General features: G+C 30.4%; 1 protein-coding gene across 3 annotated transcripts in view; it reads left to right on the top strand.

Annotated features, from left to right (window-relative positions):
• The window catches only part of snu (ABC-type transporter snustorr), a 108,281-nt gene that overhangs the window by 622 nt on the left and 89,272 nt on the right, over positions 1-18,387 (top strand). For all 3 annotated transcript variants that reach the window (XM_036368567.2, XM_036368566.2, XM_036368569.2), the window contains exon 2: positions 2,544-2,984. In XM_036368567.2, the coding sequence (XP_036224460.1) occupies positions 2,875-2,984 (110 nt within the window). In that variant the 5' untranslated portion in view covers positions 2,544-2,874. The remainder of the gene's footprint in view (positions 1-2,543; positions 2,985-18,387) is intronic.

Below are 18,387 nucleotides of genomic sequence, written 5' to 3'. Positions count from 1 at the left end.
GAAGTGAGTTGGTTAATTGCGCATGGAAAAACTTATTTTTCTACAATTATTTAATTATATCAAAAGCTGCAATTTAATTTTTTTCAGATTGAGTTTAAGTGACCAATCTCTATCTAAAAAAACTACATTTTTGACATAGACTTTAATGTATGACTGTGGTCCCATTTTTCATAGAAATGATTCCCTAAATATTATACAAAATGATTATATTTTTAGGCTATCGATCTCTTGAATGTAGCAATATTGCACTCTATTCTTTATCCAACCACTTCAAGCAAGTTATACTCGTCCCATTAAGAAATGGAAAAAGCACTCAAGCCTTTAGTTTCAGAAGTCATTCATATTTATTTTCTAAATATTTCTTTGGTTACTTAACTTTTTTGTCTAATATTTCACTGCCATATTCAGCGGATATAGCCAAGTAGGCGTCAATAGAAAAGTTGGAACTTATTTATAAACCTTAAGGATACTCGTATATGGTATATTAGGCATCACTTTTGAATTAAATTCAAACTGAATATATTAAAGTGGTTAACTGTTCATAGACATAATTAAATGTATATGTAATAACACTAAAATCCAATCTTGAATTCGGATGAAATATAGTCTTGATATTTTTAGAGTTTAATAACCAAATGCATTTTCAACTCGATAGTGAAGGCTACTTATACAGATATTGAGTATGTTTTCAAGAGATAAATTCTGAAGTAGTAAAGATTTTTTAGTTTGAAATATAATCTTGCTTAGCGCTATAAACTCGAGTTTAATATTTTGTGTTTAATTAACTCTAATTTAAATAAAATATAAAAATTATTTAAAATAATTAAATTTAATATTTTGTGTTTAATAAACTCGAGTTTAATGATTTGTATTTAATAAACTCTAAGTTAAATAATATATGAATATTAATTTAAAAAAATCAAGTTGAATATATTGTGTTTAATGAACTCGAGTTATTGTTTTGCGTTTAGTAAAAATAACATATTTAGTAAAATAACATAAAAATTAATTTAAAAAATGAAAATAAAATGAAGTTTAAAATTTTGTATTTTTTAACTCTGAGTTTGATTAAATATCTGTATATAATTAAAGAAAGTATACAGAGATTTGCAGTGTACTAAATTTTTCGAAAACATCTTTGTAGCTTCATAATCACCAAAAAATGGAGTTTATTTGGAGTTGAAAGATTTTTTTTGTGCGTCGTAAACTTCCTGTTCTCAATATCCTCTGTGACTCAATAGCAAAATAATCAATAAACTCGTGTTTGTTGAAAAATTCCCGACAAAATAGAATTTAAATGATTTTTAAGTTAAAAGATTTTTTGTTTTTTATAAAATATCTCTTTCGAATAGTGACTTAACAACGAAATCATCAATAAACTCAAGTTTGTTGACAGGCTTCAAGAATTCACTAAAAAAATAACAAATGGAGTTTAATGCGAGTTTAAAGAACTTATTTTTGTATGGTAAACTTTTTGTCCTCAATAGTTACTCATTAGCAAAATAATCAATAAACTCGCGTTTGTTGATAGGCTTCAAAAATTACCTACAAAGTGGAGTTTATAGGATTTTTAAGTTAAAAGATATTATTTAGTGATTAAATACCTCTTTCCAATAGTAACTTAACAACAAAATCATCAATAAACTAAAATTTTCAAGAATTCACTAAAAGAATAAAAAATGGAGTTTAATGCGAGTTTAAAGAATTTATTTTTGTATGGTAAACTCATTGTCCCTTTGTCCCCAATAGTAACTCAATGGCGAGTTTGCTGATAGGCTTTGTAAATTCGTTTTGAGTTTGGTTATTTATTTAAATTTAAGGGCGACTGATGAAGTTATCGTTCGTTGGACGAAAGTAACATACCGTTTTTCATAAGAATCTTCTGAATAACGCATGAAATTCGAAAATATTGAATGCACTCTGACTTACACTCTATGCAGTTAGTTTGTGTTTAGACTCCTAATTTTAGACTTGGTTGATTTTATTACATCTTACAACACATTCTTGTGGACTTAACTTCATTCCTCATTACTTTCACGCACAAGCATTCGCACATTAATCCCCAGCGTGTGTAGGCAAATATTTCAAGCATTTTTTATAAAAGTTATAAAACGTGGCAGTAACTCATTGCCAATTATTTCACGGCGCTGCGGTTCATGTGCCCGGGCACTTTGTCTGGTTATGCATTAATTGTGCATTATGTGAAAGAGCGGTAAAAGCGACCAAATCAACAACACAAGCAAATTGCAAAAAACGAAAATCAAAAAAAAGTGTGAAATTTGTAAAGCTACCAACAAAGTGCATTTAAAAAGCAAAACGAAGTGAAAAGTAGTGAAATTATAAAAAAGAACAACAAAACGTGCAATTAAAAAGTCAATAGCAATACATTTTCCGGCTTGTTTTGCTTATAATTCGGCATTTCGCTTTTGCCACGCGCATTCGGTTATTACTTAACGGTTTTCTTTTGTTTCGCAATTACGCGCCACATGACAAGTGTTAAATAATTTTTCCATTTTATCTAATTTTTACCATTTTTTTACCAGCGTTAAGGTTGTAAGCGTTTTGAATCTCACATATACATACATACAAACATCTGTGCATACCTCACAAAAGTCAAGCTAGTCAAACTAACCACTTTTAGTTTATAAAAAACAAAAAAAAAAACGAAAAGTAACTTCGTAAAATAGCGCTTACCAACGCAACTACAACAACAATAACGACTAAGAAACCGGTGCTACAACTATAGCGCGCTGTCCACCATTCTTACAAGAATCTGCACCAAAAGCCAGTGCGACCCTGTGTTCGTGTGTGTGTGTGTTTATGTGCTCACTTAATTTTGTGCCTATTTGAGCATAAAAGGAAATCGCCGCTGTAATGGCTCCCAAGAAAGAAGCAACCTTGAATTTGCAGCAACAACAACAGCAACAAGTTTTGGATATCGAGCGTATAAAGCGACATTTCAGCTGGTCCGATCCAAATGCAATGTAAGTCAAATGGCATTTTTTGCGCTTGTTCGCATATCTTTAAGCATATATATACACTTAAATAGATATATAATATAATGTAAATGATATCAAGAAATTCAAGCGTCGACATCAGTAAATAACTTAAGCATTTAATGAGCAATCTTGTTTGAGAAATGTGATATGTGAGATATATACAAAGTTTGTCTGTTGGTGTTAACACATATATAGCGCGTTAATCTGTATATTTGTGTGTGTATGTGTGTATGATGACAAGTGATCTCAAATTACTAAACTTCGTTTTATATTGTAATCTTCTGTTTATATGTATTGCCCAGTAAAGGAGTTCAAGTTTTTTAAAGTGGTTCGCTTTCTATTGAATTCGCACCTATAACTAGTTTATGCTTGGGAATACTACTTTTATACCCCGAACAGGGTATATTAAGTTTGCTATGAAGTTTCTAACATATATATATATAAATGATCAGCGAGATGAGCTGAGTCGATTTAGTCATGTCCGTCTCTCACACTATTGATATACGCGTTAGTCCCTCAGTTTTTGAGATATCGATCTGAAACTTTTTACACGTCCTCTCCTCACCATGAAGCTGCTCATTTGTCGGAAAGATATATGACCATTATAGCGTATAGCTGCCATATAAACTGAACGATCGGAATAAAGTGCTTGCTTGAAAAACTTTTTTATATATCTTCACGAAATTAGGCGTGGATTATTGCTTAAACCATAATGCAGTTTCCGAGGAATTTGCTCAGATCGGAAATCTATAACTAATCATACAAACTGACCGATCGAACTCAAGTCTTTGTATGGAATACTGCACAAAAAATGTTCTAAATTTAATAATTGTGGACATATATGAACTAGTTACGGATTAGTTACATATATAATTAGAACTTCTTTGAACTAGTTTCGGCTAGTACTATTCATACGTCTTTAAACGTTGTATCAAATTTCTAAATTGATTATTTCGTTACTACTTAACGTCCTTTGTTCGAAGAAAGGCTTTGGATGTAATAAGATGGGAGGGGGACGGGGCTGAAATTTGAACTTTTTACTTTTTTTTGTATTAATTATTTTATAAAAATTGTTCAAAATTGCTCATAATGTTTAGTTAGAATATTTTACAAGGTTGATAATTTTAGAGTATAGCAGGTGTAGAAGCTGTTTTGAAGAAGTCGAGACAAAATCTCAACCACTTCTTCCTGGTTATCACGCCTTTGCGAGATCTAGGCTAAAGACCTTGGAAGTCACACTTTCAAACAACTCTGTAAAAAATTTGGAATAGAAATGAAATGCCTAAGCAGATTTGTAATGACCTTAAACCGCTTTGTCAACCAACAAATTCTAATTACAGAAGCTTCGCAAAGAATTATATATAGTAGTCCAAGTGCAATCCCCATCCTCAGCAGCAGTCATAGAGTCTAACCTCCCCTATAAAAGCATTGCAATATATTGCAATATAATAGGTTCTTTCCGGATTATTAAAAAATTATATTTAATGGCAATTTAAAATTTCAAATTGCTCTAACATATAATACTTACTTTCTTGGCTACGGCTCGGACTTAAACCAAACTTTCATTGAATTAAGCCGTTAAAGTTTTAAACGGTGATTATACCCATAGATAAAAGTTATTTTATGTAAGAACAGAATTCTAACTTCAAAAGCTTAAAGCTAGCGGTGCGTATACTAAGTCTTGTGCATACTAAGTGTTGTTTAGTTTTTCAGAATTACAGATTATTGAATCAATTTTAAAATGCATATAAGCCATATTTAGACTGAACTAATCCTGAATTTAAATTAAACTTAAAGTTAAGAAAAACGCTGAACTATGTCTAAATTTTATACTTAATTTAATTTAATTAAGCATTAAGAATTTAATTGCATTAAGTTTAGATAAGATTTTATATATCTTAAGCCTTTGCTTCAGGCCTAGAAAGTACAATATGTTAGAAGTCTCAATGGTCAATTCAAATTAAATTTCGATTGGACTGAAGAATTATTTAGAAAAAAAATAAATTGTGCAAATATATTTAAACATAAATCAATTTTTAATTTCAATTGATTTCTAAAAGGTCTTCAAAAATTTATTTAAACAGAACCTGACCTCAATTAGGTGATTAAACCACTTCGTGAGTTTTATAAATTTTTTTACTAACTTTTGTGTCAGGACTGCTCATAACCCAAATTATCAAAATAATTAATAATTAAATGACAAATTATTCAATTAGCATAATAATGATGATTTCTTTATATACATACATACTCGTAGATAAAAATATAAGATTTCGCACATTTCAGTTGACTAAAAGTAAACGACAATTGATTAGAGAAATGTGCAAAAATCATTAATAGCACAATGAGAACATTGCGTTAATTAAACTTCAATAAGCAAAATATTTGTGTCAGTGTAATATAACAATTACAAACTTTTTAATTAACTCGATTAGCACCTCATATTTAGTAAAGGCACACACACAACTTCTTAGAGAATGGGTAAACAGCTTTGGCGGTAATTGTGAACTTGTACTCCATAATAGCAGCGCATAAATTATTATGTAATTATACCACTTTTAATTCTAAATTATGCGGATCCATTTATTTAAGTTAATAAAGAAATAAGTGTCTAAGTTTTTTTAAAGATGAGTGCCAGAGGTAGCACTTTTAAAAAATGGAGTAAACAATAAAATTCGGATGTACCAAAGCTATGATACCCTGCACAGGTGCATTTCTTATAGCGTAAAAATATATAAAAATAATTTTGTCTTGATTTTTAACGGTCAGTTTGTATATCAGCTATATGCTATAGTCGTCCGATCTGAATAATTTATTCGAAGATTGTACCGCTGTCTTGAAAAATAATCTATGCCAAGTTACAAAAAGATATTTTATCAAATAAAAAAGTATTCCATACAAGAACTTGATTTTGATCTGGCAGTTTGTACTAAAGCTATATGATTGCGACAAGTGAACAGTTTCTTGAAGAGAAAAGGATGTGCACAAAATTTCAGAGTGATATATCTCCAGAACTGAGGGACTAGCTCGCGTATATATTGACAGACATATCCAGACAGACAACGGACTTGGCAAAATGGACTCAGGTTGCCACGTAGCTCATTTATGTACAAAATTTTATACATTATAAGATCTCCGACATTTTCTTGTGGGTATTACATATTTCTTGGCAAACTTAATATATCCTGTTCAGGATATAAAGATAATAAGTGTGTATGTCTTTAAGTTCACGTATTTTACATATGCATAGCCTGATTATATAACTAGTTTAGTTTCAATCGACGCTTTGTTCGTTGCTGTTGTTTGCTTTAAGACTGAATTATCAAAATAAAAAAGAGTATTAGGTATATTTTAGTCTTGTGTTGGTAAAATTTTGGAGTTAAGACAAAGGCTTTGTAAGGACAGAAATTCATGATCGTACATTATCCATAGAGCTCAAACCTTGAATTAAAAAGTTTTCATCTAAAATAAATCAATCATTTGCTTAAAGAGAGGAAAAGAGTTTGTTTCGGCATCTCAACCGGTTTTCGAGGTATAGACCTGAATATTTCTCCTGAGGAACTGAAACTCTCACGTTGGTATAGATAAATTATGGTAAAAAATTGAGTTATAGCATATTAGTCTGCAATTTTTTATTATTAAATTTTGGGATAGAGTTGCCATTTTTTATTAAAAAAATTAAAATAATATATGTGAAAAATGTGTTAAAATAAAATGGCGCCATTACAAAACATTCTTTAATGTTTTTTTACATATTTAGGAATGGACTTGCCACCTATTAAAAAAGGTAAAATGGTAAGCATGGCAGAATTTCTTTAAACATATAAGGTGTTGAAGAAACTTTCAGATAAGTACCGGAAATTCTTCTATTTTTTATATATTTTGTAGTAGAGTTGCCACTTATCGAACCGAAAAAAATTTAACATTATAATAAAATAATATTTTATTGTACATCTTTTTAAGAAGCGTACAAAATTCCTTGGATCTGTAAAAAGATCTACAAATTTCCAGTTTTTACATATTTAAATTTTCAATTTCTTTTTTTACAAAAAATTACCACTAGAGTGCGCCCTGTTATAAGAACTTGAAAAATATCTTCTATTAATTAATTTTGTAAAACTTGCAAACATTTTAAATTTTAGGTTAAAATTTGTTTTATTAATAAAGTTTAATTGATCGCTATTGCATACAGTTTCAGGACAAGAGTACTTAGTGTGAAAACAAAAAAAAAAAAAGATCTTCGTAGTTAAAAAAAAAACTACTGTGTCAACTGTTTTAAAATTCTAGGGGTATATTTTAGAAATCATGTATAAATATTTTTCAAATTATACGTGTTTGCCGACGCCGCTAAAAATATTCTCTTTTGCTACATTGGCCTGCGGTCGAAAAAAAAATACAATCTGCCTTCGTTCTTTAAACTCTCGCAACCTGTTGCTACAGAGTATAATAGTTTTGTTCACCTAACGGTCCGTCCGTGTAAGCTGTATACATGAAATTTTATCTCTGGGCTGATATGAAATGACTTTATTGGAACCGTGTTCAAAATTAGAGAGTGGGCGTGGCACCGCCCACTTTTAGGGGAAAACCCATATCTTGGGAGTTGCCTAACCGATTTCAACCCATTTCGGTACAAAACATTTTTAACATATTTCTATGTTTTACGAAATTGGGAAAATAGGATTACAACCACGCCTATTTCCCATATAATTCCATTGGTAATTCCATCTGGTTCTTTCACTTTCCACTATGCAAATCAAGCAAAATATATAAAGAAATCTCAAACGAGTATACCGTTTGACTTTGCGAGAGTATAAAATGTTCGATTACATCCGAACTTAGCACTTCCTTACTTGTTTTTAAGTTGAATTTTACCCAAAATTTTGGTCGTTTTTGGCCTGCCATAAGAAATCTTCCATGGTGTTACCAAAGGAACGCTACAGAGAGGTATTGGTGAAAGAAAGTATTCCTAAGGCTTTGAATTATATTTTTGAATTAATAAGAGAGGAAATCGTTCAGATTTTTATTTGAAAGAACTTTTAGATTTTCGCTAGATTGAAGAAGAGAGGGTCATATTACATAATTTTAAATCACTGTTTACTAACAATGTCATAGAAAAAGTACTTCAAGTAATACTACATAAATTTAAAGTTTCTAAGTGTAAGTCTGCAAATATAAATAATATTGAAAAACCTCAACTGCAACATCAAGAATAATTCGCACCCTAATAGAAACATCTACCAATTGTATCTAGGTTCTCTAATTGCAGAATACACACTTTTGTTAGCACAACTAAAACAAAAATATATATGTATGCATGAGTATTTACATATTTCAAGGTGAAAACATTTAAATATGCTAACTATTAGACATACTAGTATTTGATTAGGGGCGCTGGAAAAAGTTGTAGAAATCCGTGTGTAAATAAGTTGCGAAATTTTCACAAATTAGCACCTATGAGCGCTTTCGAAATAGCCGAAAAGAATTACGCATTCGCGAAGTGTTAAAAATATTGCAAAAGTGCGAAAATGAAAACCAGCAAATCAGTTTCAATTTCAAGTACGGCGAGCGTGCAAATATCACCTACTTACCACTGGGTATGTGCTTGTTTACATATGCTAGTGCATATAAGCGAGTAAATATGTAACTAATAGCACATTAAATAGTTTTACGAAATTACCAAATTTGCTTATTAGTGTGTAAGTGTGTATGTGTGTGTGTGTAGGCAAATAAGCTTGTTTAAAGCCGTTAACGAGTTGCCAACAGCCAGCGCGTGCTGTGAAACTTATTTTCGTCGTCTTTTACCATTCGGCTTTGGTAAGCGCTGAAGATTATGCGAATATTGATGAGTAAATATGCACACCATATTATGGGTTTGGGTATTAATCGTTTGGCTTCTATATGCTTGTGTAGTTGAATGAGTCTGCAGCAAAGTTATGGCATAACTTCTGCTTTTGAGTGTTATGACCGTAAATAGCTTTGAGTTAGAAGAATGAATTTAAAATCACAAAAAAAAAAACATTATGATAATTAAGCTGTAATTTTCTAATATTAACAGACTCATATTGGTCTATATTGTTAGTTCGAAAGCGCACAAAAGCTTTTCAAGAACGCCTTGTATTTATAGTTTTTTGCAAGTAGAAGAATGGATCTGTGACAAACAAAAAAAAAATAACCAGAATACAAAAAAAAAATGAAAAAATGTTAACTTTGATCATACTGAAGCTATAATACCCTTCACAGTTGCATTTCTTATAGTATAAAACAATTTAAAATATCTTTATCTTTATTTTGATCGGCCAGTTTTGTATGGCAGCTATATGCTAACATATAGTGGTTTGATCTGAACAATATATTTAGAGATTGTAGCGTTGAATTGAAAAATAATCAATCTATCTAAAATAAAAAAGTTTTTCATACGAGGACTTGATCTGGAGAGATCAGTTTGTATAACAGCTAAATGCTAAGGGGTCCGATAACGATGGCTCCGAGAAGTTTATTGGGGAAAAAAGGGCGTGTGTGAAATTTCAGATCGCTATCTCAAAAACTGCAGGACTAGTTCATGTGTAAACAGACGGATAGAACTAGAGGCGGCCGATTCAGTTTTAAGGTAAATTTCGAGTTAAAATTTTTTTGGACAAGAAAAAATTATTTTTGGTTTAAATTCTTTACATTGGTTTAAACTCTTTACATTTCTGTAAAAATTACCGAATGTGCCGGTTTTTGACTCAAAATTTATTTGAACGCTTTAGGAAAGCATGCTGTTGATTAAGAGTTTTTTTAAAACTCCAATAATGACTACAAAAAATTTGTTTAAGCTTATAACTTTTAATTGGCCGAAAAGAGGACTCTCCACAGCTTCTAGAACACTTATCAAAAATTTTTTACGAAATACAAATTTTAACTCGAAATTTTACTTTAAAACTGAGTAGGCGGCCCACTAGATGTTAAAATTTTTCTTTTATTATAATCTTCAAATTTTACTCTCAGGCTAGCCAAAAAATAATTTTTTTTCGCTCTACTGTAATGTATATGTACTTATAGGGAGGTTGCTTACTAGGTGTTACAAACTTCGTGGCAAAATGAATATACCCTAAACAGGGTATAAAAATTAAATGTTAAGCTTTTTCATAATTATTACAATTATATTCTTTAATATTTTTAGTTGAAAGCTCACATAAGTTCTTAATACCACGCTATATCCATTTATGTATTTATTTATAGTTTATATATTTTCCGGTTGCCCTATGTCACTTTTGATCTACGAGTAGTTACTCGTAAAAGTGCAAATTATTTCAATCAACTTCCGCATTGGGCAAATTGCGAGCACTAGGCGACACTAATCAATAGCGGCATCAAAATTTGTTTACAAATTATTTTGTTTATTAAGCTCTCACATACACACACACGCAAGCTTAATTGTTTACAAAGCGATTGCTTGATATTAAATAAATAAATAACAATTAATTGTGCTGCTTCTTTTGTTGTAATAACAAGCGCGTGAGTTGCTGCCTACATGCTCGCCATGAATCAGCAATCAAATTTCATAATTAGACGATTCGCATGTTTCAACCACATTTGGCTTCAATATGGAGCGATCTTGTTTATAAGGAGAGAATACAAAGTGCAATTGATGCTTGCAATTGATATTCTGGGACAGTATTGGCACTGTGATAAAAGTTTTCACGCTTCATTCTTTACGACTAATGGCCGTTGTGGCATGCAAAACACACACTTGGAAAAATCTGGGAAATAATTCACATAAAAAATTAGAAATGGTGAGAGAAGGCCATATTTATCTGGAAACTATTCTTTTCAATAATGAGCTTCAGCAATACACTTGGTGGAAATTAATTTTTTTTATCTACTTTAGTTTTTGTTTAGAAAAAGTTTGACCAGTAAATTGCCCAGCACTCACAAAAGTTTGCCAGAAACCAATATGCTCCAGAAAGTAATGCAGTTGAGAGTACACAGCCTAAGTACACCTATAACGAAGACAAAAAACATTCTGAACAAACTTAAAAAACTTATTGCTCCATCGAATTAGATCAAATATCGCTCTCAGCTTTTGTATATTTGCAATTTAATAAGATATTAGAGCACAAATGACACAATGACTTGTGCTCAGTTGGCCATGTCATCTGAGTCGCAGAATAATTAATAAAGCTGCGCTTAGTATCTAAACATTTTCTTTCTTATAAAAAATTTTTTGAGCTTTGAAACTTATAAATTTCTTTATTAGTGTTAATACATAATTATGATATAACTTATTTAAAAATCTGAAATGATGTATTCATTTACCATTCACACACTTCCATTTCACTTTCTCAACGAGTTCGTTGCTTAAGTCTTTTGTTACTACTTTCTTACACAATATTACTGCTTTTCATTAGTCTTATCTTAACTACGCCTTAAAAAACGAAAAAAAAACTATTTACTTTTACAAATTTTATCACACATGACACACCCTTTGTTTGATACAAAAAGCTCAGTGTTAAAGCTTTTATTGTGAGCACAGCTAATTGATATACAACATGCTAGATTGTGGTGCGTGACTTGGATGAGAAGTTGTGCGATAACTTGTAAAGCGATCTTGTTAGTGCGAGAGTATATTTTTATTATTGCGATATACTCTTGTTCAGTATATATATATTGTTAATGTGGAATATGCTTGTACAGGGTATTTGCTTAGTTCAATCAGTTCAATTAGCTCTGTCAGCTTATCTTTAACCACGATTTTTTCAAATCAAAATTTTTCAAATTTGCTGTTTGAAGTGGTTACTCGGAGACAAATGGTACGATCACTATGATTTTTTCTGCATTTATTGTATATATGTATAGTTCTCCTTACAATTAACTACCCGTTATTTGATTTGATAAAAAATCGAATTTGTAAAGCCAAAACGAGCAAACAAGTTGGATGAAATTCAACTTTTTTTTAAAAACGTCGTAAATTTTTTATTTTTTCGATCGTTGAGGATTGTATGAATAATATCTTGTAGTGGAGATCTTCAGTGGAAGACCTTTGTTTTTTGCGCTGACTTTAATAAACTGTGTAGAAATTCGCCTATATGTAGGCAAGGTATCCTTAGTAGTATTATATTTTAATTATATTAAATATACCGTGGTCCAAATTTATGACATAAATTAGTGTGAAATTGAGGTGAAAATTGAAGAGTTTAGTAAAATATTAAAAATAAAAGTAAATCGCTTTAAGCAATGTTTATTGTATATTATTTGCTAATGGTAAATTCTTTTTATTTATACTGAGGAAATTTCCGTTTTCCTATAATTTCTCAAATAACTACTTAGGTAAATAATGCATTCAAGACTTTTTGCCGATAACCGTATATATAAATCTAAGTTCAAAAATATAATTTATATTACAAACACAAACAACAAATCCGCTATACTCATCCTTGTTGATTTCAAAGCTACAACCAGTTCCACAACTTACTCTAATTCCATTCTGTTATTATTTATTCTAATGTAATGCTCCGTAATCACTATCCATTAGTTTACACTTGCACACACTGCAACAATTGCGAACGTCAAGTTTAAATGTAATTATCGTAATTAAGTCACTGGTCAGTAGCAAAAACTACTTGCTAATGCAAATTGCGAATCGAGAAATGTAACTTGCATTGATCTTCAATGAAATAAAATATGAAAATATTGATAAGTGAGCGCACATGTGGTTTGTTCTACATAACTACATATATAAATATATTTTTTTATATGTAAATGGGGCAATGAATTGTATGAGATTTTTATTGATTGCTAAGTTAATTGCACTGGCATTGATATAGTATTAGTAAAATTGGCGGAAAAAACTTGAAATACTTATTTTGGCGACACATATACGCATATAATATTTTAACTACAATATTTTAATAGTGGTAACTCAGAGTAACAACTGCGGTAACTGAGTAAGTCTATTTCTCTCCAGCAGGAAAAATTACAAAAATACACGAAGTTAATTACCATTAAACCAACAACATACATAGCTTAGGCATACACTTGGAGTAAACTGGAGTAAAAACAACAAAGAGTTTTTTTCTCATTTTTCATCATAATTGCATTTAACTGAAATGTCGTTTTGGCTAATGTTACAAATCTATGGCACATGTGTTTATGTGTGCATGCATGCCCAAATTTTTTGCTTAGCGTGGCATTTTCTTACATTAGCAAAACCTTGACACATTAAAATGGTACATGCAACACATAATGTACTTATATGCTCATGTGTACGAGGTACTATAGGTACTTACCGCACATGTGCAATTACGTCCATGCATCTATGAATGTTCGACATCTTGGCAGTTATATTTAGAAATGTACAGTTAAGTTCGGTTAATGTACTACAAGGTGTGCAAAGCTCCGTTTTACTGACCTGGACAAGGCTTGCTGTTAAAATTTTAAACCATTTGAGCTTTGGGGATTTTGCAAAGTATAAACTAGCTTCTAGCTATAAGTGGCTGTTAAAGACTCTAACGCTGATAAGTTAAGTGTAATTTGAATTGCTTTGAACGAAAAACAATGAAAAATTATTAGCGTCCTAGAATGTCCAAAATATTTTCAAAATGGAAATTTAAGGCAGCTCTGAACAAAATATGTACAATATATCTATTTAAAAAATAAAAATTATAAAAAACTTTAGTTTAGCTCGAAAACTTATGTATGATGTAAAATTAGTAAACTGTTAACAGGCAATAAGTATTATCCTTGGTAAAATAAAACTATTATCTTTTTTCCTTAGATACCGAAAAAACGTCCAAAATGACATACAAAAAAAATTCTGGCAAAGCTTGAGCTCGTAATGTTAATATTAAAAGATGGCACATTGTGATTTTTGATTTTCCATATCAATAACATGGGAATATTTTCTTAATTTGTCCGGATGTTTATGCATTTGAACAAACTATTGTATAATGAAAATGAAAACTTTACTTTGTAGGGAATTTAACAATCTACAAAAACGAGTCGACTCCTTCAAAGAAATGCGCTTTTTGTGAATTTTTTTTTGAAGAGGCATTCAATTTAATTTAAAAATAAAATAAAATATGCATTTGCAAAATTTTAATGCATTTTAAAAATGGGTGATTAATTTTGAAAAATATTTGATTCCGTTGTTCCCGTAGCCGCTATCCAGGAGGACCTCCGAAAAAAGGTGTCTAACGGTGAGGAAGATTCTTCTGCTTATAATCATTTCAAATATAAAAACCACAAACATTTATTATTACGAATACATGTAATTATCGAAGGAATATCCAAATTTAAATTTTTTACAAAATGGCAGCTTCCAAAGTCATTTTTTGTTCAAAATTTTTTACCTCAGAGTGGCTTAAAAAATTGATATTATTGTGAAAACCTTATACCTCCGATCATTACCTGATAAATATATCCAAGATGGTCGTAATAAAATTTTAATTTGAAAGCTTTAAAAAAAATGTTTCAAGAAAAAAGAAGGTTAAAGGTTTGGAAACCGATTACACTAAGCTATAAATTCTTATAAATATGCTCATCATATTAAAAATATAAATGAATATACCTATATTAATTCACTATTGGATGTAACTCTTTTAAAGGGGCGTAGGGTTATTTCGTGTAAAACAAGGCCCATTTTTATACCCTGAACAGGGTATTTTCAGTTTGCCAAACTGAACTTGAATATGTTTGCCTGTTGCAAGTGACGACTTCACTAAAGCTCTTCTTTGAACTACTTTCTGAATGTAAAAAAGAATATTTTTGAAAGGTTATATTATATTATTGTTTTATTTAATTTATTATATAATTATAATTTTTATAACCTGAGCAATGTATAGCAAGTTTGCCACGAAGTTTGAAACACCCAGATTGAAACGTCGGAAACCCTATAAAATATATACATAAATGATCAGTATGATGAGCTGAGTTAATTTAGCCATGTTCGTCTGTGTGCTCATTTGTCGGAACGGCTGATATCGAACCACTATAGCATATAGCTGCGATACAAACTGCACAATCGGAATCAAGTGCTTGTATGGGAAACCTTTATATTTATCGTAATATCTTCACAAAATTTGGCATGAGTTATTGCTTAAGACAACAATATATTCTCCGAAGAAATAGTTCTGATCAGATAACTATATCATATGGCTACCATACAAATTGAAACATCGGAATAAAGTTCTTGTAGGGAACCTTTGTATTTGTGAAGGGTATTATAGCTAAGGTGCAACTGAAGTTAACGTTTTTCTTGTTATGCTAAATATTTTTTTAAATTTGCATTGAGAAATATTTTAAAATACGGCAATGGCTGCTATTACTCTGGAATCTCGGAAAAAAGTTAAATTGAAATCAAGAAATCAAGTTTATTTTGTCAGATAAAAGTTTTCCCCAAGTAACGCTGTGGGAGCATGGTGATTTGAAATTTAAATTTTTAATTTTTAAGAACGCTTCTGCCGGTTATCCGGTAATCAGTTAATTTGTTAAAGTACAATAAAATTTACAAAAAAATTTAAAATAATTCTTAGCCGTAACCAAACAAATTATGTACAAAAATAGTGTTAAAAATTTTTGAAAAATCGCTGCAGTAGCTTAAAAGTTATTAAAGGCACCGACTTTGAATACGTGATTTGTAGGATAAAGTCTTTAAAGTTTTGAAACATTCATAAGGTATGGATAAAAAAATACTCATAACTTCGTCAATTCTGCCACAATCGATTTGAAATTCTCACAAAATATTTCTGCAATACATATAGTCCATTTGAAAAAAAATTAAAAACTCTACTCCACCGTTAACGCAGAGTGGATTAGTGTACAAAAAAAACAAAGGCTACTTTCGTAAAAATTTAGCGTGCTGACAAAATAATATGAGTACACTCACAAAATAAAATGTGTATGCTGAATTCTATATTTTATATATTTTGCATTTTTAAATTTAATTCTATAAATATTATTTATACTGTCCCCCAATTTTTTAGTTTTATTCTGCACTACTTTTCACTTCTTAATTATTCAATATTTTCCACTTTCGAAATTGATATATTTATGTACTTCGTAATTTCAATGAATTGTCATTGAAGGAACGATTCCACCGGAAATTAATTTACTCACTTTTGCGTACTTTTATGCTATACAAAATTATTTGCCAAAAATTATAAAAAAAATTACAAACTACACGCACGTACACATATATAATTTTTCGACTTTAAAACTAAATCTCACAACAAGCATACAACAACAAAATACAAGCTTTGTATAACATTTTTTGTTATTCAACATTTCCGTAATAAAAAACAGCAATTACTTAAAAAAAAATTACCGCCACACATGCGAAAATTAAAGAAAAAGTTTAATACAAAATTATAAACAAACTGTCATGCTATTGGCTAAAGGAAAATGTAAGGTTAGTAAAGAAAACATTTGATTGTTTTTGCAAGTGAATGCAAATGAGAAAAAAGTGACTAAATACAAAATGCCTTTGCATGCATCAAATTGTTACGTGTAAACATCAATATTGTTATTATCATTATTATTACGAGTACGCCTGCTGTTGTTACTGCTATTGTGGTGATTGTTGATGCTGCTGGCGGCACATTTGTCGAAATGACTTGTCAACTTTTGTGTTTTTGTTAAGACGTGTACGAGTTCAAAGCTATTGAGCGCGCTTACAATGATTGACTTATATACATATATATGGTTAAGTATATATGTACATATGTATGTATATCAACAATAAAAAATATTTGTATATATTTAAGAAAACCATTTAAAATACTTGTAGTATTATTCAAAGTATTGCCCAACTGTTTGGCAATTTGTGGAATCCAATGCAAAAGAACTGCGCCAGCTGTGCGGCCAAGATTGAATCAAGTCAATTTATGTTAGCATGTTCTGATGTTGACTTGATTTCACATATGATTTTATGCACTTAGGATTATCGTAATGGATCCAGTTTATATGACCAGTCACAATCCGATGTAAAAGCGATTTATTTTTGTAGCGCTCAATCAGCCTTTCTGATATGCAGACTGTCGTTCAACGTCTCTTCGCCTCAACTTATATGGAATTAAAATTTTTTACTTTTAAATATATTTGGCTGCTTTTAAATGTTCTGAAATGGCTGCTTGCGTAACTCTCAAAGATTCTGCAAGCTCTTTTTGTTTCTCATCTTCAAACGTTTTTGGCCACGTTCTTCAATTTCCAAGTGAAAAACCCTTTTGACACGTTTACTTATCTAGGGTATGTTTACCATAAACTTTCATTAAAATTCGATGACTTTCGGTTAATGTTTTGTTTATATTAAAGTAATGGCTAAGAACTCCCGGCAAAAATAGCTTTTCAAGCACAAAGTTCGACATATTTGAATAAAAAAAAAATTTTTTTGTTTTTCATGTTTCAAATGAATGCAAATCTTGGAACAATGAAAGAATATTGAAGTTACGCCATTTATTGTTAAACCGTCGGAATAAAGTTATATTCCAAAAGACCAGCATTGTGCAATAAATTAAATTATTATTATTACTAAATTTAATTATTTTTTTATTTGTCAATACTTTTTAATTTAAAAAAAACTTCAAATCCATTTAAAACCCGCATATCCTCTTCCTACAACAGAACTAATAGGCCCGCATCATCGCATTTTGTTTATTAATATTTTTATTAATACTACTATCACTATTACAATTTTTAGTCGCTGAAATTGCTATTTTTATGCCATTTTCACATTATCAAGCTTCTTAATGCTCACATTTGGCTGAGCAATGCATTAACCCTTCTATGACTTACGTCAGATAAGTCTGTGACTTTTGTACTTTGCGTCGTAAGCGGAGAAAATTGCAAAAATCACCTAAGCTTAATTATACACGGAAGATATATATATATATGCATAGATATGTACAAGTGTTTGCGTATGTGTGGCTGTGTGTGTGAGCAAACAATTTCTATTGCCTGACAATGAATTTTAGTTAGGTATGCGGCTAAACGTCTAAAAGGTCAGCTAATGGCCGTTCAAACTACAAAATTACATGTAAGCCTACAACGCACACGCACATATATACAAACATACATATACACATTATTATTGTAAGTAAATAGAAATTAGCAACAATAGTAAGAAAAAATGAAAAATTAGTAAAAAGCTGACATGAAAAGGAAGTGCTCAGAATTAAGTTGTTAATACAATATATGTATATATGTTATGTTTGCATGTATGTGTGTGTGTGTTATTACTTGTAAAGTATTAGATAAGTGCGAAATGTTCATTAAGAGGCGGCATTATAAATTAGCAAAATCAATAAAAAGGTATCAACCTCATTAATTCTCTTCTAACACCTCTTTTCCAACAAGAAGATTCTACATAACCCCAAACTCGAAAAATGCTTTCAACATATTTTGTATAAGACCG

This window comes from Bactrocera oleae, chromosome 2, assembly GCF_042242935.1.
Source record: "Bactrocera oleae isolate idBacOlea1 chromosome 2, idBacOlea1, whole genome shotgun sequence".
NCBI classification, from domain to species: domain Eukaryota; kingdom Metazoa; phylum Arthropoda; class Insecta; order Diptera; family Tephritidae; genus Bactrocera; species Bactrocera oleae.
Note: the sequence above shows the minus strand (reverse complement) of the source record. Positions and strands in the feature narration are given on the sequence as shown.